This window comes from Elephas maximus, chromosome 4 (assembly GCF_024166365.1).
Source record: "Elephas maximus indicus isolate mEleMax1 chromosome 4, mEleMax1 primary haplotype, whole genome shotgun sequence".
NCBI lineage: Eukaryota > Metazoa > Chordata > Mammalia > Proboscidea > Elephantidae > Elephas > Elephas maximus.
Genome location: NC_064822.1, coordinates 98074775 through 98097854, shown reverse-complemented (window position 1 = coordinate 98097854; position 23080 = coordinate 98074775). Strand labels below are relative to the sequence as shown.

General features: G+C 36.9%; 1 protein-coding gene across 1 annotated transcript in view; it reads left to right on the top strand.

Moving 5' to 3' along the window:
- Window positions 1-23080, top strand: part of ADAMTS20 (ADAM metallopeptidase with thrombospondin type 1 motif 20) — a 212744-nt gene that overhangs the window by 153731 nt on the left and 35933 nt on the right. Inside the window, exons 29-31 of the mRNA XM_049882873.1 lie at window positions 3171-3338; window positions 16492-16665; window positions 16738-16908. Coding sequence (XP_049738830.1) covers window positions 3171-3338; window positions 16492-16665; window positions 16738-16908 — 513 coding nt within the window. The remainder of the gene's footprint in view (window positions 1-3170; window positions 3339-16491; window positions 16666-16737; window positions 16909-23080) is intronic.

Sequence of the window (23080 nt, the reverse complement as noted above, 5' to 3'; positions counted from 1 at the left end):
GAATATGTCACATTAAAGAAATAGGAATTATATTATGCCCTAAACCCTGGTGGCATAGTGGTGAAGTGCTATATGGGTGCTGGCCAAAAGGTCAGCGGTTCAAATCCACCAGATGCTCCTTGGAAATTCTAGTGGACAGTTCTACTCTATCCTATCAATAGACAACAATGGGTGTTTTTTTTTTAAGTATGGCAAAAGCTGCATACTGGAAAGTAACAGAAACTGAGTGTGGAAAGGTATGTTGACTGAAATTTGATGGATCAAGAAGTAAGGAAGAGTATAAGTTTTGATTTGCTATTAAAGGCAATAGACAGCCATTGTCAGTTCTTGAACACAGACAGAAACAATATGTTTAAAAATATGGTTAATAATAGTCTTGGTTAGAGATTAGAATAATGAAGAGAAAGGATCAAAGATGACCTACAGTTTTAAGTAGAGTAGGAGGTACTATTCAGTTTGTAAAATATGATCTCAAGTTTGACAATTAACTATGTGTCTGAGTATACATTCCATTCATAGGTACTGCTTGTAGAGGAATACGATATTGCTGAATTCTGGAGTAAAATCTTGAATTTAATCTATTTTCTCTTACTCAGTTTTAAAATTGGTCTTAGCAGAAATATCACCCATTTTGCTGCATATTTACTTAATGATTCTTGGATTCTTGACACTTAAAAAAGTGCTGGGGATTTTTAAAACAGAGACACATGGGCAAAGTCTAGATAAGGATTATCAAACAAACATATAAGGTCATTCATCTTTTTCCATCAACAAACTTACTTCTTCAACACCAAGTTTAAATACCACCTTCTCCTTAAGCACTTATCAGACATCCCAGAAAGAAATGGCTACTTTTCATGAATTCCTTAATACCATCATAACTTTCTTATTGTATCATTTTAATGGCCATTAGTGTTTTATAGTATTTTTCATTTTTATTGGGTTTTATATTATTTAAATTTAAATATGCTATTTTTCATTTCATAGACAGTATGTGTCATTTAGATTATAAGCACTTTGAGAATAAATCAAGGGCAAAAGCAAGAGATGTTGTTTAATGAGTCTGTATTTATTCATGATTCTTGGTACATGGTAAGCACTCAATACTATTCCTAAAATGAATAAAATGTAAATATTTTCTCATCTTCCTTAAGTGTTACTGAGATTGTATCATGGTAATTCACAATTACAACTTCTTAAAATGGGTTAAGAGGGAGAGTAACGAATGCTTTCTTTGTTCAAAATGTCACAATTTAAAATAAAATAAAAAAAAAATGGACCTGGAGAGAAAAACATTCTTCCATGAATGACAGTGAATGTGTGCAAAGTAGTTAGAATACTCCCTGATATATTCTTGATACTAAATAATATTTGGTGTTTTTCAGTATAAAATACATTATGCCCTTTGAAAAATAAACAAAGAAAAGAAACAGGCAGTGCCCAAGATAAGTGGCCAGAAGAGTAGAGCAAGTAGGTGGATTTTAAAGATTAAAAAAAAAAAAAGGCCAGTAAAAAAGAGATCAGTAGGATCAGTAGGAGGAAAGGATATATACTTAATACAGTATATGAAGATCCATTAGAGATTTTTACAGAATTGAGTGTTTTGTACCTGGCGTGAAAAGACTATAAGTGTTAATGAGAGAAGAAAAAAATCTCAGGTGTAAAAACAATCAGTCTTAATAATCAAGGCACTGAGCTAAATTAATCATTCACACAAGTAGACTATAGTATTGCAGGTAATATAAAAAAAAAAATCCTCAAATCATTTTTTTTAAGTTTAAAGTATTTCAAGCATCTAATAGTCTGTATTAGTCTGATAGTTTGTGAACTTGTAATATACATAAAATACATAATATATTACCTAATGTTTCAGAACACAGTATATATTTCTGAGCAAAACCACATGTCAACAGCTGTCTCAGAGGAATAAAAATAGTTGTCTGGAATCCATGTCTTCTGCTTTTCTTAACTTTTCCCTGGTACATATATCATGCTGAAAATTGTCAACATCCTCTCTGAGGCTACACAAGGAAAAAGATAGAAGAGGAAACTATTATTTACTGAGCACCCACCATGTGAAACAGGGCTAGATTAAGCATTTCATGTTCTTTATCTCATGTTAATCTTCATAAGAAACCTGTAAGATAGGTGTTATTATCCTAATTTTGTTGATGAAGAAACTGAGGCCCCGACAGATGATGAAATGTGCCTAAGACCCTAGCTAGTAAATGGCATAGCTCGTATTCTATGCTAGAGCCCAAGCTCTTTCCACCACATTGTGCAGCCTCACTCGTAAAATGGCAGCTAGTTGAAAAATTCAGTCAAATGGTTTTACCTATATTTTGAGAGATTGCAGTTATTTCATTTCTTACTAAATGTATTGAAGGGTTGATAGTGGAGAGATACATCTTCCAAAATTGATGCAAAAAACCTTAACTAAATTGCACTTTTTTAAGAAATTAATTTTCTGCATTCCAGATCACACTTTTCTGTATTGGGAGATGATTGTTTTTTTTTTTTTTAACATCAAAAAAATGCTTTCCAGTGTGAAAAAATATGGAATATAAACAGAATAGGTAGTAAGTCTCTATACAAAATTGAAAAGCATGATAACAGGAGTTAGTGGAGGATAGTCCTTAACCCTAAAAGAGCTAAAGGCAACCAGTCTACCTCATGTGGCATTTATGTGCCAGAAGAGTGCTTGGTATATTGTAGGCAATCAATATTTTTTGGTTGAATGAATGAATACCCTCATGATGCCAACATCAATTTGTGGTCAAGACCATTTTGGCAAATTTCAGATTCTCTCTAATTAGAAATACCAGAGTCTATATAAATGAAAATGCTAAATAAATGCTTTTTTTAAATTACCATACTCACAACACATACAATATTACATGTATACTTCAGTGACATTGATCGCATTCTTCAAGTTGTGCAACCATTTTAGCTCTATTTTTCCAAGTTATTCCACTACAATTAACCTGTCTTCAATGCACTCTATAGAAACAAAAACTCTCTCTTTCATCCCCTTCCTGCCCCTGATAAACACTAATTACTTTTGGTTTCTATATAAAGAGCAATGATGTTTTGATTGTTTAATTTTATACTTGTTAAAGATAAGTTCATCAAGATAAAATGAATCAAACATGTTCATATTTCTTTTCTAGTGCTCAGCTTCTTGTGGTAAAGGTATAAAGTACCGTGAGGTATTTTGCATTGACCAATTCCAAGGAAAATTAGAAGAAAAGTATTGCAGTCACCTACAGAGACCTCGAACTCACCAAGTCTGTAGATCCGGCAGATGTCCTTCATGGAAAGCCAATAGATGGAAGGAGGTATGTGATGTATTTTATAATTACATATGTATCTTTGAATTGAAGCAAAATCTAAATTCATCCTGTATGCTTTCAATAACCTTGAAAAAATTTACTTTCTTAAAATGTGCTTTACTCTGTTACATACTTTTTGCTTGATGCTCTGAATCAGCACTGTATTGTGCTAACATGTTTGTTAAGTCTACAGTTAAATGGCAACCCCACGTGTGTCAGAGTAGAACTGTGCTTCACTGTGTTTTCAATCACTGATTTTTTGGGAGTAGATCTCCAAATCCTTCTTCTAAGGATCCTCTAACCTTTAAGTTAGCAGCTGAGCACATTAACCGTTTGCACACAGGGCGTCGCCATTTAACTGTAGACTTAATAAATATGTTAGCACTATGCTGAGCAAATAATCCAAGAAGCTGAACTACATGAAGAAGAACCCATAGTCAGGATTGGAGGAAGACTCATTAACAACGCAGGATATTCAGACGATACAACCTTGCTTGTTGAAAGTGAAGGGGACTTGAAGCACTCACTGATGAAGATCAAAGACCACAGCCATCAGTATGGATTACATCTAAACATAAAGAAAACAAAAATCCCCATAACTGGACCAATAAGCAACAACATGATAAATGGAGAAAAGATTCACGTTGCCAAGGATTTCATTTTACTTGGATCCACAATCAACACTCATGGAAGCAGCAGTCAAGACATCAAATGACCTATTGAATTCAGCGAATCTGCTGCAGAAGACCTCTTTAAAGTGTTAAAAAGCAAAGATGTCACTTACAGGACTAAGGTGTGCCTGACCCAAACCATGGTGTTTTCAATCACCTCACATGGATGTGAAAGTTGGGGAATGAATAAGGAAGACCAAAGAAGAATTGACAACATTGAATTATGGTGTTGGCCAAGAATATTGAATTTACCATGGACTGCCAAAAGAATGAACAAATCTGTCTTGAAGGAAATACAGCTAGAATGCTCCTTAGAAGCCAGGATGGTTAGACTTTGTTTTGTTCACAATGGTGATTCTCAAATATTTCATTATGGAACCCTGTAACTTCTTGATTTCATGAAGATAATACAATAGAGACATGGACCTTGTGCTCCTCAGGGAATCAGGGGTGTCAGATATTCATTTTTGAAGGAGTTAGTGTTTGCCACAGGCTAGTGATACTTACTAGACCTAAAACATATACTGAATCTGAGGGACACTGACGCACATATGTGCTCTCCCAGAAACTAAATTCTCCTGCACACCTACATATGGAAATGCAAAGTGACCTACTTCCCACATAAACTGCATCAACTGAAAGAAACTTCCCTCTCTGCTTTTCTGGCCTGCTTGGCAGAATATAACAAGGGAATATTGCTGAATTAAACTTTGTATTAAAACAAAAAACTAGGAGCAAACATTTCTATTTTTCATCTGACAAAAATGTATTCTTAAGCATTTCCTTCTACAATGAGTTTTGGTCAAATGTTTTTGTTAGGTGCCATTGAGTCAGTTCTGACTCATAGTGACCCTATATACAACAGAATGAAACACTGCCTGGTCCTGTGCCATTCTCACAATCGTTATGTTTAAGCCCATCATTGCAGCCACTATGTCAATACATCTCATTGAGGGTCTTCCTTTTCTTTGCTTATCCTCTAACTTTACCAAGCATGATGTCCTTCTCCAGGGACTGATCACTCCTGACAACATGTCCAAAGTATGTAAGACACAGTCTCCCCATCCTTGCTTCTCAGGAGCACTCTGGTTGTACTTTCTCCAAGACAGATTTGCTCATTCTTTTGGTAGTCCATGGCATATTCAATATTCTTTGCCAACACCGCAATTCAAAGGCATCAATTCTTCTTCAGTCTTCCTTATTCATTGTCCAGTTTTTACATGCATATAAGGCAGTTGAAAACACCATGGCTTGGGTCAGGTACACCTTAGTCTTAAAATTGACATCTTTGTTTTTCAACACTTTGAAGAGGTCTTTTGCAGCAGATTTGCCCAATGCAATGCATCTTTGGATTTATTGGCTGCTGCTTCCATTTGTGTTGATTGTGGATCCAAGTAAAATGAAATCCTTGACAACTTCAATCTTTTCTCCATTTATCATGATGTGGCTTATTGGTCCAGTTGTGAGGATTTTTGTTTTCTTCATGTTGAGGCGTAATCCATCAATAAGTGCTTCAAGTCCTCTTCACTTTCAGCAAGTAAGGTTTTGTGATCTGCATAATGCAGGTTGTTAATGAGTCTTCCTCCAATCCTGATGCCAAGTTCTTCTTCATATAGTTCAGCTTCTTGGATTATTTGCTCAGCATACAGATTGAATAGATTTGGTGAAAGAATACAACCCCGATGCACACCTCTCCTGACTTTAAACCACACAGTATTCCCTTGTTCTGTTTGAACGACTGTCTCCGGATCCATGTACAGATTTCTCATGAGCACAATAAAGTGTTCTGGAATTCCCATTCTTCAAAATGTTATCCATAATTTGTTATCATCCACACAATTGAATGCTTTAGCATAGTCAATAAAACACAGGTAAACATCTTTCTGGTATTCTCTGCTTTCAGCCAGGATCCATCTGACATCAGCAATGATATCCATGGTTCTGCATCGTCTTCTGAATCTGGCTTGAATTTCTGGTAGTTCCTTGTCGATATATTGCTGATGCTGCTTTTGAATCTTTAGCAGAATTTTACTTGCATGTGACATTAATAATACTGTTCTATAGTTTCCACATTCTGCAGGATCACTTTTCATGGGAATAGGCATAAATATAGATCTTTTCCAGTAGGTTGGCCAGGTAGCTGTCCTCTAAATTTCTTGGCATAGATGAGTGAGTACTTCCAGCGCTGCATATATTTGTTGAAACATCTTATTCCATCAATTCCTGGAGGCTTGTTTTTTGCCGATGCCTTCAGTGCGGCTTGGACTTCTCCCTTCAGTACCATTGGTTCCTGCTCATATAGTACCTCTTGAAATTGTTGAACACGGACCACTTCTTTTTGGTATAAAAAATATATATATATAGTACCTGTGTATTCCCTCCAACTTCTTTTGATGCTTCCTGAATTGTTTAATATTTTACCCCTAGAATCCTTCAATATTGCAACTCGAGGCTCGAATTTTTTCTTCAATTCTTTCAGCTTGAGAAATGCATAGAGTGTTCTTCCTTTTTAGTTTTTCATCTCCAGATCTTTGTACATGTCATTATAATACTTTACTTTGTCCTCTGGAGCCACCCTTTGAAAACTTCTGTTCACCTCTTTATTTCATCATTTCTTCCTTTTGCTTTAGCTACTCTACATTCAAAAGCAAGTTTCAGAGTCTCTTCTGACATCCATTTTGGTCTTTTCTTTCTTTCCTGTCTTTTTAATGACCTCTTGATTTCTTTTTTTTGATGTCATTCTACAACTCGTCTTGTCTTTGGTCATTAGTGTTCAGTGCATCAAATCTGTTCTTGCGATGGTTGAATAAACTATTTTTAAATTGTTTAGCAGAGCCCAAAATTAAAAAAAAACCAACATTAACCTATTTTATTTAGTGAACATTCTTACTAACTACTAAGTTGTTCAAGAAAGAAGCACTGTATCCATCCTTGTCTCTTTCTCCCTTGCCCTGACAGTTAGTCACTCAACAGGTTCTCTCGATTCCCCTAGCAAAGTCAGTCCCGAATCTCCATTGCAACCATCTCAGTCTAGTTCATCATCCTTGTTCCTGGCCTATGATGGTGTCCTTACATATACTCTAGCCATTATTATTTTTTGCATATAGCGTGAGCTTAGAAGAACTCAGATATGATTGTGTCACTTAATATTTTCCTTCCATGACTTTCTATTATCTTTAGGGGTTAAGTCTGGAAAGTAGCCTATACCTACTCCTTCAGCCTTATCTCAAGCCACAGTCTTTTTCTCATTTAGAGACAATAGATGTCTTTTTCACTAACCACCTAGTTTAGTATCTGGGTTAATACTTCTTACTTTGAATATTGTGATTTCATTTGCAGAAGGACTCACCATCTCTTAAAAGCTAGTTGCCCTCAAGTTGGCTCTGATTCATGGTGACCCCATGTGTGTGAGAGTAGAATTGCACTCTGTAGGGTTTTCAGTGGCTGATTTTTCAGAAGTAGATCACTAGGCCTTCTTCTGAGGTGCCTTTGGGTGGATTTGAACCTCCACCATTTCACTTAGTAGCCACGCATGTCCACCATTTGTACCACCTAAGGACTCTACCATCTCTTAATTTATACTTATTATTTGTATTTATCACACTGTGGCTTTAATTAATGTGGAGTTTACCCTACATTATCTTGACCCAGATATGGTGAAATAACAGCAAAGTAGCTTTCTCCAAGAGGGCACCCACTGTAAAGACTTTGGACATAAAAGACACAGATCCACCCAGTATGCAGCTAATAACCCCCAATGCTGACATCAGGCTGGAGCTACAGGGGGATGACAGTGGAAGTGGGACAGGCTTTTTGTTTCTTGGCCATCAGCATTCCTGTTGATCTGGAGGAGTCTTTTGCAGCTGCAGCTGTTGTGGTTGGTATGCATGAGGAACACTTTCTGACCCTTGACTCCCAACCCCACAACAGTGAATCAATCATTGGTGCTAACAAATTGGCCTTGGCTCACCACCAAATATGAAATTATATAAGATGCACGAGCGGGACGTATTTCAGGGGTTTCTAAGATACAGATATGAGTATTCACAGGCTATACAAACAGAGATGCTTTTGTACAGAGTGTGCTTTCTTCTCTTTGAATTAGGTTTCCTTGTCATAGAAATTAGCTTCATACACCCACACAGCCCCCAAGTCTCGCGCAGAAACAAATGACCACTTGTGAAGTTATTGGCTTTTGATTTTTTTCTATAAAAAGTGCTCACATGAAGTTAACAATTGCAGGCTGTCTTTGCACTGCATATAATAACATATTCAACAGAAGTGTAATTTCAGAAGTAGTTATGACATAATCACTGGTTACTGCTTTATTCTGATTGTATAAATTGTAACATTGCTTTAATATAAGCACTCAGTGTAAAACAACTTCATTTTATTACTATCTACATTTTGCCTCAAATGAAAAGACTAATTTGGATAAACTGTGACCACAGATATGCTGAAATAAATTTTGAGGGAACTCTCTTCATTTGGTATTTGTTATCTTGTTTTTTAAAGAAAGGACTTGGTAGTGCATTTTAATGAATGCTGCTAAACAGGAACAAACACTGCTGTGCAGGAGCTTTTGTCCTCTGTGTCCAGATGTATATATTTAGAGGTAAATCGAATACTTGAATCATTAAAAAAGAAAAAAGTAAAGAAAGATTCCTCACCTCTGGAACCAAGGGAATTTTTTTCCCTATTTAATTTAATTTTATCTACATAGGGAAACACCTTCACTTATTTTTTATTTTTTTATTTATTGTGTCTTAAGTGACAGTTTACAATTCAAGTTAGCCTCTCTTACAAAAACTCATACACACCTTGCTATGTAACCCTAGCTGCTATCCCCCTAATGTGACAGCACATTCCTCCTCTGCACTCTGTATTCCCCGTGTCCATTCAACCAGCTCCTGTCCCCTTCTGCCTTCTCATCTCACCTCCAGTCAGGAGCTGCCCACATAGTCCCATGTGTCTACTTGAGCCAAGAAGCTCACACCCCACCAGTATCATTTTCTGTCTTATAGTCCAGTCCAATCCTTGTCTGAAGAGTTGGCTTTGGGAATGATTTCAGCCTTAGGCTAACAGAAGGTCTGGGGGCCATGACCTATGGGGTCCCTCCAGTCTCAGTCAGACCATTAAGTCTGGTCTTTTTACGAGAATTTGAGGTCTGCCTCCCATGGTTCTCCTCTTCCATCAGGGATTCTCTGTTGTGTTCTGTGTCAGGGCAGTAATCGGTGGTAGCACGGCACCATCTAGTTCTTCTGGACTCAGACCGATGGAGTCCCTGATTTATGTGGCCCTTTCTGTGTCGTGGGCTCATATTTACCTTATGTCTTTGGTGCTCTTCGTTCTCCTTTTCTCCAGGTGGGTTGAGACCAATTGATGCATCTTAGATGGCCACTTGCTAGTTTTTAAGACCCCAGACACCACTCACCAAAGTGGGATGCAGAATGTTTTCTTAATACATTCTGTTATGCCAATTGACCTAGATATCCTCTGAAACCATGGTCCTTAGACTCCCATCCCTGCTACTCTGGCCTTTGTAGCATTTGGTTGTATTCAGGAAACTTCTCAGCTTTTGGTTTAGTTCAGTTGTGCTGACCTCTCTTGTATGGAAACACCTTCACTTTTCAGTTTGAGTTTTTAAGGCCAGCATGGTGCTAGAATCCTCATTGTCTCATGCCCCATCTACTTAGTTCAGTGTCACTCAACTCCACAATCTTTATGCTTAAGAAAAAAAGTCTTGAATTCTTACCTCCCCTGATTATGGAAAACCTACTGGATAACTTAGAAAGAAAACTAAAGAACCTCATTAAACCTATTGAATGTAGAGCCAGGTGAAATTAGCCACCTGTCTGGTCCCACTTCTCTCAAACCCGTCATTGTCTGTCTAGAATTTTATGATCAGAGCTGAGACCAAAGGTGGTACAAATTTCAAAATCCTACAAATGTACTTGTCAGCATCTCCTCAAAGTCCCTAATTTGGAAAAAAAAAAAAAAAAAAACTGAAATTATATGCTAAATGTTAGCATGCTGCACTGATTTTATATTATGTAATTCCATAGTTTCTGAATTTCTAAAATTTCCATGCTTTAAAAAATTCTTATAACATATGTACATGTACACACACACATACACACATGTATATTATTGTTAATTGTCATCAAGTCAACTCTGATTCATGGCTACCCTATGTGTATATATGTATGTATGTGTGTGTGTATGTATATACACATCTATATATGTATACACATATACTATAATTAGAAAAAAAATAATAAATCTCATTTTTTCAAGTTCCTGAAGCCCCAAACCAAGAACCCAGGGTCTGTTCATCTCTATCTCAGGGTATCAGGTGATGCTTGTATCAGTTAAGAGGGTTAATAGTCACCATGGCATTTTAAAATCAGCACTGGGACTAATGGTGATACAAGTTTCAAAATCTCACAGATATACTTGCCAGCATCTCCCTAAAGCCCTGAATTTGAAATCAACAACAACAATCTGAAATTATATGCTAAATGTTAGCTGGGACCCAGGGACAGTGAAGATGCCTTTCTCCTCTGGGGCTGGTTGGACTCTAATTCTCAATCTTTTCTATCTCATATAGTAATTTTATTTTTTACATTTCTACAATGACTATTATTAAACCTCCTCCCCTGTCATCATTCTTGATACTTACGATGGCCTTCCTTTGAGTAGGCTGAGGTTACTAACACTCTTTGATTTGAGACATGTTTCAAGAATTTTTTTAAGGCAGAAATAATTGTATGTCTGTAAGAAAAGTGAAAAACTTCAGGAGGAAGAGATCAGACAGAGACAGTCATTTCCTGATACTGTATGAGAGCCTTCTTTATTCCTCACAACAGTAGGTATTATTACATTCATCACAGAGATGAAGAAACAGCAACTTAGAGAGGTTAAGTAACTTGTGCAGATCACAGGCCAGGAAGTGGTAGGGGGCAGGGATTTGGACACAAGTCCGTTTGAGCTTTTCCTACTGTGCTTCTATCCTGATTATTTCATTATACGTTAGCTCATCCTCATATTTCCTTAGCAACATATCGCTCCTCTGGCCAAGAAGGGCACGTGAAGTTAACAATTATAGCATATCACTGCATTACATACAATAATGCATTCAGCACAAGTTGTGCTGAATCCATTGCAGGCTTATTTGTGTAAAAAAAAAAAACAAAGTCTGTTCCAAGACTATAAGATACCTATGAATTTTATAGGTCATGTAGAAATAATGGAAGGTATAATTGACCACGTATTAACTATGATGTATTTGCTTAAATCACTAGCAACGTATTAGGCTACGATAATAGATGCATAGTATTCAAATTTTTGACCCGAATAGATCCTGGTCAGGTATTTGGAGAAGTGTGCATGCTGGGAGACACACTATAATAAAACTCTTGGCAAATTACCAAAGCTCCAGAGAAGCAAAATCAAGTGGTAACAACTATTTTGTGTCAGTTCTGGTGTGCTCTGTTGCAAGTAGCAAAAAGCCATTGATTATTAATAATGATTTAAAACACAAAAACATTTATTGTTTATATAACAAAACCTGGAGGCCAATGATTCTTAGTTTGATTCTGCAGTTCCGTGATTCTGTTGGTCAACTGCCAATGGTCATAAAGTGGCTGCTGCAGTTCCGGGCCTCACACCTTCATACTTTCTCATATGGTATTAGGTATATATTTGGTTTTTGTTGATAAGGAGGGTAAATTCTTGGACAGCGGGTAAAGGTTAAAGGAAGAATGCTTTAGCTCAATCAAGGAGAATATCTGTTAACATTAGAGATATCCAAAAATGGGGTAGTTGCATTCAGGATATGGTGAACATACCCAGAATGGGGTTATATAAGCATGGGTAGTTTTGATGGTTAACAATTCACTATTGCTATAGAAGGGATTTCAGAATGGAGGAGATGTTAGAATAACCTAGAATTTCTTCTAATTCAAAACACTACCATTGCTACTTTATTGATTCACTTAAAATAAATCATAGTTGCAAATAACTAACTATAAACCTGTTGCCATGCAGTCAATTCCAATTCACAGTGACCCTATAAGACAGAGTAGAACTGCTCCATAGGGTTTCCAAGGAGTGCCTGGTCCATTCAAATGGCCGACATTTTGGTTAACAGCTGAAATCTTAACCACTATGCTAATCCGTAATAAGAAATTATAAATAATACATCAAGAGAGAAGACTTCATTAATTGCATTTTAAATTATCATTTTATTACATAGCAAAGTGAGTCAGCCTTGATGAACCTATTTTTGCAAAATGATTCATTTTCTAACATTTTTTTTATCTCTGCCCCAGTGATAGCTAAGACTACAGTACCTGTGGATTTCCCAAGATTCGCCTTCCACTGTCAAGTTTTTGAAGCATCAGTTTATGCGGTGTTATAGTATAAGTACATATAAATAAGTACATATAAATAGTATAAGTACATATAAATAGGATACTTGGCTGGTTTTTCTATTTGAATTTAGTTATGCAGTGTTGGTGAGTTATCATATCCTAATAGATTATTTGTGTTTTATGTGTAGCTATTTTTTTTTTATAGCCTCACAATGTCTTCACGTTAGTTGTCCAGATTTTTTTAAAAAGGGTAAAATTTAACATGCTTATAAATATGAGCTTTACAAAGTTGTTAAAATATTTGAGGCAAGTATTTGAGAGCTGTAAGTGTATCCTGACAATCGGTTCTAGTGGGTCGCTTAACAATGGGTGATAGCATATTCACTGTGTCTGCGACCATAGGAGGAAGAACTGGCTCTGGGCAAAGGTAACTCGTTCATCTTCGGAAATGCTGAATTTGAGGAGCCTTTTAAGTACAGATGGGATTATTGTAAATACGTTAAAATATAAATGTGGAACTCAGAATTTTGTTGTAGACTGGAGATAACAGATTTACAAAGTATTGGTGCATAGAAGAAATTGCTCAGAGAAAGCTTAGAGGGTGAAAAAAGAAGGAAGCTATAAACTGAACTGAACCCTGGGAAACGCTGGTGTTTGAAGAACGAACAGAGAAAATGGAGTCAGTTAAGGAGCCTGAGAAGGAGCAATGTAAGACGTAAGAGAAGATCCCCTACAACCGGAAGGGGTTTCTGTCATAAATCAGAATGACTCAAGGAGAATGTGATCAATGGTGCCAAATGTGGCAGTGCGGTTAACTGAGAAAAATTCTGAAAACTTTCTATTGGATTTGGTAATTGGGAGTTATTGATGACATCAGGTTAGGGAATATCTAAGTAATAAGCTCTATTCTTTGTATTTTAAAATTGTATCAGTTTACTTCTTTATTTATTTATTTCTTTACTTTTATCTGTAAAAAACTGAAAAACAAAGTTCATATTTTTTTCCCCATGTGAATTCCATTTTTCTTTCCTTGTAGGGAAGTGGTCCACAATAAAAATATAGTTGCTGCCTATGGTCTCAATTTGATGGTCTCAATGGATTTTTTTCTTGTCACCATCAAAGGACCAATAAACCACATCGGTTTATCATAGAAAATTATATTTGTCTGGTAGAACTTCTTGATAAGCTGATAATTTTTTCCAGGATTTTTTTTTTCCTAGGTTTAGAGGCAGGGTGTTTTCCATATATAGTTTATGTTTCTGAAATTATCACTGGAAAATGTTTGCAGGAGTCTTATTTTGTAGGCTAAACATTTTTACAAAAGATTTAGACAAACTGAACTGCATCCAGGCATTTTAGCCGTCTGCATAATGCAGGTTGTTAATGAGCCTTCCTCCAATCCTGATGAAGACCAGAGCCTTCAATATGGATTACACCTCAACATAAAGAAAACAAAAATCCTCACAACTGGACCAATAAGCCACATCATGATAAATGGAGAAAAGATTGAAGTTGTCAAGGGTTTCATTTTACTTGGATCCACAATCAACAGCCATGGAAGCAGCAGTCAAGAAATCAAAAGGCACATTGCACTGGGCAAATCTGCTGCAAAGGACCTCTTTAAAGTGTTGGAAACAAAGATGTCACCTTGAAGACTAAGGTGTGCCTGACCCAAGCCATGGTATTTTCAATCGCATCATATGCATGTGAAAGCTGAACAATGACTAAGGAAGACCAGAGAAGAATTGGTGCCTTTGAATTGCGGTGTTGGCGAAGAATATTGAATATACTCTGGACTGCCAAAAGAATGAACAACTCTGTCTTGGAAGAATTACAACCAGAATGCTCCTCAGAAGCAAGAATGGCGAGACCGTGTATTATATACTTTAGACACGTTGTCAGGAGTGATCAGTCCCTGGAGAAGGACATCATGCTTGGTAAAGCAGAGGGTCAGTCAAAAAGAGGAAGACCCTCAATGAGATGAATTGACACAGTGGCTGCAACGGTGGGCTCAAGCATAACAAGGATTATAAGGATGGGTAGGACCAAGCAGTGTTTTGTTCTGTGGACATAGGGTTGCTATGATTCAGAACCGACTCCATGGCACCTAACAACGACAGCAACAACAACACTACCATGCGTGCCAAAAGCACATATTAAATTATTATTGGCTCCGTACAAAGGGTTTTATGTTTTTTGTGAAAACATTTGATGAGTTGGCAAAATGCTACTGCTTTATGGAGATTAATTCTAGAAATCAAACGCTCACAAACTTTTTTGTTGTTGTTGTCTTTTCTCCCTGAGCATAAAATGAATGGCAATATAAGCAATGTAGACATGTATAATATTCTTCATAGGCAATAAAAAAAAAAAAAGGCAATACAGTATAAAAATTCTGTTTGAAGTCCATGGTTGCTGCTTACACACACATGTAAAAATCTGAATTTTAAAGTCTCTTTTTTTTTTTTTTTTGAGTAAATATGTTGCAACTGCTTATAAGTAGAATTTGAATCTACAAAGTAAACCAACTTCTTAGCTTTTGTGGGATTTAAATTGTTTTCATTCATGGTAAATCCATATTTTCCAGATATATATTTACTGTTGTGAAAAAGGAAATTAGTTACTCTAGGACTCCTGCGGAAACCCTGGTGGCATAGTGGTTTAGCTCTACAGCTGCTAACCAAAAGGACTCCTGCAGACTTAGAGAATTTGGTGAAGAACCTGTTTTATAAATTTACACTATTAAACTTCGGAACACTGATTGAGCTTCAAACATTCCTCAGTTCCAGCTCCAATCCTTCCTAGTATAACAAGGAATATAAACAACCAAGCTCACAAACTGAATAAATATCCCTGGAAGCACTCTATCCTATTAACATTGACATCACAATTCCTGGATGTAGTCAAGCTCTGTTGCTATATGGTTTTATTATTTGGTTTTGAGACATCTGGCATTCTAGAGCTGAGAGAGCCCTGCGAGACTGTCTAGTCCTTTTCCTTCCCTGGGAGGAATCACAATGGTAGCTCAAATTCTGGAGTCAGAAAAGACCTGCACTTCAACTCAGCTTTATCACTAGTTAGTGGTGGCGCCCTAGGCAAGTGACATAACCTCTCCTCTGAGTCTCAGAATTCTCAGGAGTGATACCTCTTTTACAGGGCTGTTGTCAGGATTAAATGTCCGGAAAGTGTTGTATGAATTTTTACAAATAACAGAATATCTTCTTTGTACAGATAAGAACAGTGAGGCCCAGAGATATTAAGACAGGTAGCCTGTCCTATAGGGTTGCTATGAGTCAGAATCGACTTGACGGCACTAGGTAGTCTAAGTTTACATAACCAGCTCCCCAAAACTCTTGTCCATTGAAATATAACCATGAATCCAGATATTTGTAAATATGTGGGTCATCAAGAGGAGCAAACTAGAGTAGGTACTGCAGGTATAAAGAGAAATATAACACAACCTCGAGCTAATATTCTTTAAGGAAGATGATTATACACTCTAAGAATTTAAATGGCATTTAAAGCAATGTAGTAGAATAGTGTATGATCAATTATGTGATGATTTTTATAGACATTCAAAACAAAAAAGCCAAACCAGTTGCCATCAAGTAGATTCTGACTCATGGCAACCCTATGTGCGTCAGAGTAGAACTCTGCTCCATAGTGTTCTCAATGGCCACATTTTCAAAAGTAGATTGTCAAGCCTTTCTTGAAAGGTGCCTCTGGGTAGATTTGAACTGCCAAACTTTCTATGAGTACCCTAGTGCTTAACTGTCTGCACCATGCAGAAACTCTTATAGACATTAAGCGCATTAAAGTCAGAAGAGAGAGTTTTCTACTGGGATGAAGTGTCTAGAATAAAATGATTAACCAGTCATAGTCTTTGTAAGGCTTGAATGGGTCTTAGGTATCATTGCAAAATAAAGTCTATTTACATACTTATATAGAAGCTCCAAACTAGAGAATGGAAAAAAAAATACTGCAAGTGTTTTCTGCTTAATGCACAATATATCAGACTAGTTTGAAAAGAAACAAGAAAATACATTATAGTTTTATTTGCTGTGTTAATAGAATGTCATATTTGTTACTTAACCATTTGGGGCCCTTCTGCAGTGCTCTGTGACCTGCGGCCCTGGAGTCCAGCAAAGGGATGTGTACTGCAGACTGAGAGGCACTGGTCGGGTGGCTGAAGAAGCGTGTGACCCATCCACCCGGCCTCACTTTCAGAGACAGTGTTGGCATCAGGACTGTGTGCAGTACCGGTGGATTGCAGGAGACTGGCAGGATGTAAGTATTCATGAATGAACTTTTAAAGATACCACCTATTATTAATTATTAATTTTGTAATTGCCTTTCTAGTGTTTGGCATCATGTAAGAGAAAAGAGACGCATCGGGAAGTGAAGTGCATCGATGCACAAAATGTTCCAGCGAATGAAAGTTTCTGTGATCCTTCAACCAGACCTGTTTCAATCAAAAAGTGCGGGAATCCTCCCTGCACGTATATTGTGGTGACAGGAGACTCCTCACAGGTAAGACAAAAAGAGGGAGCTGAGAATTTTTGCTCCTGAATTAAAAAAAAAAAAAAAATGAAGCTGGGTTGAAAATTTGAATATAGGGGTAGGTGATGGAATGCATATCAATCGAAGGAGTAAAACCACTGACAAGCTGGATGGTATGAATGGAGTAGTAGTGACACATATGTTAACAAACTCTGGTGCCATTCTAAGTGTCATTTAATGCCAACTATGACAGCATCCATCAGGAGCGTTTTGGCAAGCTGGCCCTGCAGAGTTGCCTCCTTTTTAAAAACATCTTTGATGAGGTATAACTGACATCAAATAAGAGGCACGTGCTTAAAGTGTACAGTCTGATAAGCTTAAAAATATGCATCTACTTGTGAAACCAATACCATAATCAAAATAAAGAGCATCTCCATCACCCCAAAAAGTTTTCTCATGCTCTTTGTTAATCCCTCTCCCCTCCTCCTCAGGCAACCTGATCTGCTTTTTGTAGCTATAGATTAGTTTGCATAGAGTTTTGTATAGAGGAAAATAATGTACTCTGTTTTGTCTGACTCAGCATAAGTATTCTGAGATTCAGTCGTGTTGTGGTAGGTATCAATAGTTTCATCCTTTTTATTGTTGAATAGTATTTGATTATATGGATGTCTTCAGGTTCACTATTTATTCTGTGATGTCTAATCTGCCAGCAATCCCAATTCAGTCTTTTTCATCGCAGGTGTTATAATCTTCATCTTTAGAAGTTTGATTTCAGTCTTTGTTTTATATCTTTCAGGTCTCTAACTTTTAGAACATGTGGAATATAGCAGTTATTAATAATTATTAGTAATGTCTTCTGCTAATTCTAACATCTGTGTCAGTCTGGGTTTTTTTTTTTTTTTTTGCAATCTAATAATTTTTAGTATACTCACAAATTGGTGAAGCCATCACTACTATTTAATGCCAGAGGATTTTATCATCCCAAAAGAAATCCCATACCCATTAGTAGTTATTGACCATTCTCCCACGCACTAATTATTTGTCTTTTAGATGAATTATTCTAAACCCGTTGCCATCAAGTCGATTCTGACTCATAGCAACCCTATAGGACAGAGTACAACTACCCCATAGGGTTTCCAAGGAGCAGCTGGTGGATTTGAACTGCCCACCTTTTGATTAGCAGCCTGAGCTCTTAACCACTGCTAGTAGGTGTGAAATTATATCTCATTGTGGATTTGATTTGCATTTCTCTAATGACTAATGACATAGAGAATTTTTCATGCGATTTTTAGCCACTTGCATGTCTTTTTTTGAAAACTGTTTATTTAAATCTTTTGCCCACATTTTATTCAATGATTTGTCTTTTTATTGTTGAGTTTTAAGTACTTTTTATATATTCTAGATACTAGCCTTTATCAGATATATGCATATATTTTCTCCCATTCTGTGACTTGTATTTTCACTTTCTTGATAGTCTTTTGATGTACAGTTCTTTTTTTTTAATTTTCATGAAGAACAATTTATTTTATTGGTGCTTTTCACTTTAGGTGTCATAACAAGGAAACTACTAAATAATCTAAGGTCACAAAGGTTTATATCTATGTTCTCTTCTAAGAGTTTTATAGTTTTAACTCTTACATTTAGCTCTTTGATCCATTTTGAGTTATCACATTTTTATACAAATAACACATACCTTCTATGTTTGTTCGCCAGTCACTCCCTACCCACCCCCCCTGAGGTATTTCCATAAGTGCTTCCAATTTTTTTTACATGTTGCTGTAAGAAATTAGCATAGCAGGCTTACAAAAATACTTTGCGGGGGGAGGGAACAATTGATAAACAAACGTGGAAGGCACGTGTTACTTGCATAAAAATACAGTAATTTTTGTATGTGAGGTAGTAGTCCAACTTCACTCTTTTGGATATGAATATCCAGTTGTCATAGCACGATTTGTGAAAAAGACTATTCTTTTCCCACATTATCTTTGCACCTTTGTTGTAAATCAATTGATCATAACTGTATGGGTTTATTTCTGAACTCTCAATTCTATTCTCTTGATATACATGTCTGTTCTCTTTTTTTTTTTTTTTCTCATGCTGGATCCCATAGTCTTGATCACTGTACCTTTATAGTAAGTTTTGATATGGAGAAGTGTGAGAGAACTAATTTTGTTCTTTCTTTTCAAAATTGCTTTGGCTATTCTGAGCCCCATGTATTTCCATATGAATTTTAGGATCAGCTTGTCAAATTCGGCTGGTATTTTATTAGGGATTGCGTTGAATCAATAGATCAGTATGGGGAGCATCACAGTCTTAATAATATCAAGTGTTTCAGTCCATGAATACAGATGTCTTTCCATTAATTTATACATTCTTTAATTTATTTCAACAATGTTTTGTAGTTTTCACTGCACAAGTTTTGTATTTATTTGTTAAATTTATTCCTAAGTATTTTATTCTTTTTGATACTATAGAATTGATAATTTTTATACAAAGGAATTGTTTTCTTCATTTCATTTTCCTATTGTCTATTGTTATTGTATAGAAATACTATTGATTTTGTATATTGAACTTGTTTATTAGCTATTTTTGTGGATTCCTTACCGTTTTCTATATATAAAATTAAGTCATCTGTGAATATAGTTTTAGATCTTCCTTTGAATCTGGATACTTTTTATTTCCTTTTCTTGACTAATTGTCCTGGCTAGAAACTCTAGAACAATATTAAATACAAATGGCAAAAACAGGCACCCTGATCTCGTTTTGACTCTCAGAGAGTAAGCTTTCAGTTTTCACAATTAAGTATCATGTTAGCTATGAAATTTTTGTAGATTCCCTTTATCAGGTTGAGAAAGTTTTTATTTTGTACCTCGTTTGTTTGGTGTTTATATCATGAAAAGGTGTTGGATTTTGTCAAATGCTTTTTTTGTGTCTATTGAGATGATCCTATGAGTCAGAATCGACTTGATGGCAATGGGTTTTTTGTGTTGAGCTGATCAGGAGCCTTGGTGGTACAAAGGCCTGTGGTTTGAACATACCCGGTAAGAGATCTGCTCCTGTAAAGATTACCCATGCCGTTGAGTCATTTCTGACTCACAGTGACCCTATAAAACAGAGTAGAACTGCCCGATAGGGTTTCCAAGGCTGTAAATCTTTACAGAAGCAGACTGCCACATCTTCCTCCCGTGGAAAGACAGGTTGGTTCAAACCACTGACCTTTCAGTTGGCAGCTGAGTGCTTAACCACTTGCGCCACTAGGGTTCTTCCCATAAAAAATTTAAAACGAAGAAACAAACCCACTGCTGTAGAGTCAATTTCAACTCATAGCACCCTGGGAAACTTGATGAGACAGTTTTACTTTGTCCTATAGGATCGTTATGAATTGGAATCAACTCAACGGCACACAACATAGAGATGACCAAGTGATTTTTGTCCATTATGTTATTAATATGGTGTATTATATTGATTGATTTTCATATGTTGAAGCAACCTTGCATTCTTGGAATAAATCTCACTTAGTCATGGTGTGTAGTAGCCTTTGTTATTAGATTCAGTGTGCTAGTATTTTGTTGGGGGAGTATTTCCATCTATGTTCACAGAGAATCTGTGGGTTTCTTTTCTTGTGATTTTTTGTTTGGCTTTGGTACCGGAGAAATACCGGTCTCACAGAAACAATTGGGAAGTGTTTCTTTCTCTTCTATTTTATGTAAGTTTGTGGGATGGATTGGGATAATTCTTTGAACATTTGGTAGAAAGCACCATCGAAGCCTCTGGTCTTGGGTTTTCTTGTGGGAAATTCTTTTGATTATTGATTCAATCTCTTTATTTCTTATAGGTCTATTTAAATTTTCTAGTTCTTCTTGAGTCAGCTTTTTTTCTTAAATTTCATTGTGTTTTAGGTGAAAGTTTAAAGTGCAAATTAGTTTTTCACTCAAAAATATATACACAAACTGCTTTGTGTCATTGGTTGCAATCCCCACAATGTGTCACCACACTCCCCTTTTCCTTTACATCCTGGGTTCCCTGTGTCCATTTGTCCAGTTTTCCTCTTCCTTCCTTCCTTCTCATCTTTGGTTTTGGGCAGCTGTTGCCCATTTGGCCTCATATACTTGATTGAACTAAGGAGCATATTCCTCATATGTGTTCTTGTTTGTTTTATAGGCCTGTCTAATCTTTGGTTGAAAGGTGGATTTGGGGAGTGGCTTCAGTTCTGAGTTAACAGGTATCTGGGGGCCTTAGTCTCAGGGGTTCGTCCAGTCTCTGTCAGACCAGTAATCCTGGTCTTTTTTTGTGAATTTTAATTTTGTTCTGCGTTTTTCTCCTGTTCTGCCCAGGACCCTCTATTGTGATCCCTGTCACAGCAGTTGGTGGTGGTAGCTGGGCACCATCTAGCTCTTCTGGGCTCAGGCTGGTGGAGGCTGTTGTTCGTGTGGTCCATCAGTCCTCTGAACTAATATTTTCCTTGTGTCTTTGGTTTTCTTCATTTTTCTTTGCTCCAGATGGGATGGGGCCAACAGATGTATCTTAGAAGGCCTCTTGCAAGCTTTTAAGACCTCAGACACTACTCATCAAAGTAGGATGTAGAACATTTTCTTTATGAACTATGTTATGCCAAATGACCTAGATGTCCCTTGAGACCATGGTCCCCAGTCTTCATCCCAAGTAACTTGGCTCCTTAAGGAGTTTGGATGTGCCTATGAAGCTTCTGGAAACCCTGGTGGTGTAGTGGTTAAGTGCTACCGCTGCTAACCAAGAGGTCGGCAGTTCAAATGCTCCGGGCGCTCCTTGGAAACTCTATGGGGCAGTTCTACTCTATCCCATAGGGTTTCTATGAGTCGGAATCGACCTGACAGCAGTGTGTTTGGTTTTGGGTTTATGAAGCTTCTATGACTTTCTTTTCGTCAAGTTATGCTGACTTCTCCTGTATTGTGTGCTGTCTTTGCCTTCACCAAAGTTAACACTTGTCTACTACCTAGTTAGTGATTTTCCCTCCCCACCACACCCCTCCATCATAACCATCAAAGATTTTTTTTTTTCTGGGTGTAAATCTTTTGTTGGATTTTCATAATAGTGGTCTCATACAATATTTGTCGTCTTGTGATTGACTTATTTCACTCACCATAATGCCTTCCAGATTCATTCATGTTGTGAGACATTTCTCAGATCCATCATTGTTTATCACTGTGTAGTATTCCATTGTGTGTATGTACTGTACTTTGTTTATCCATTCATCTGTTGAAGGGCACTTAGTTTCTTCCATCTTTTTGTTATTGTGAATAATGATACAGTGAACATAGGTGGGCATATGTTTATTTCTGCGATGACTCTTATTTCTCTAGAATATATTCCTAGGAGTGGTATTTCTATTTCTAGCTTTTAAGGAGGTGCCATATCATTTTCCATAAGAGTTATACCATTTTCTATTTCCACCAGCAGTGTATGAGAATTCCAATCTCCCTGCAACCTCTCCAACATTTGTTATTTCTGTATGTTGGAGTGAGATGTTATCTCATTGTAGTTTTAATTTGCAATTCTCTAATGGCTAATGATCAGGAGCATTTCCTTGTGTGTCAGCTACCTGAATGTCTTCTTTGGTGAAGTGTCTGTTCATATCCTTTGCCCATTTTTAAAATAATTGATCAATTAATTTTTTATTTTTGTACTTTTGATGAAGGTTTACAGAACAAACTAGCTTCTCATTAAACAATTAGTATACATATTGTTTTGTGACATTGGTTACCAACACAACAACATGTCAATACTGTCCCTTCTTGACCTGGGGTTCCCTATTACCAGCTTTCCTGTCTCCTCCTGCCTTCTAGTCCTTGCCCCTGGGCTGATATGCCCGTTTAGTCTCATTTTGTTTAATCTTTGGCTGTCTAGTCTTTGGCTGAAGGATGAATTTCAGGAGTGACTTCATTACTGAGCTAAAAGTGTGTTTTGGGGCCATACTGTCAGGGTTTCTCCAGTCTCTGTCAGACCAGTAAGTCTGGTCTTTTTCTGTGAGTTAGAATTTTGTTCTATATTTTTCTCCACCTCTGTTCAGGACCTCTATTGTGATCCCTGTCAGAGCAGTCAGTAGCTGTAGCCAGCACCATCTAGTTGGACTGGGCTCAGTCTGGTGGAGACTGTGTACTTGTGGTCCATTAGTCCTTTGGGCTAATCTTTCGCTTGTGTCTTTGGTTTTCTTCATTCTCCCTTG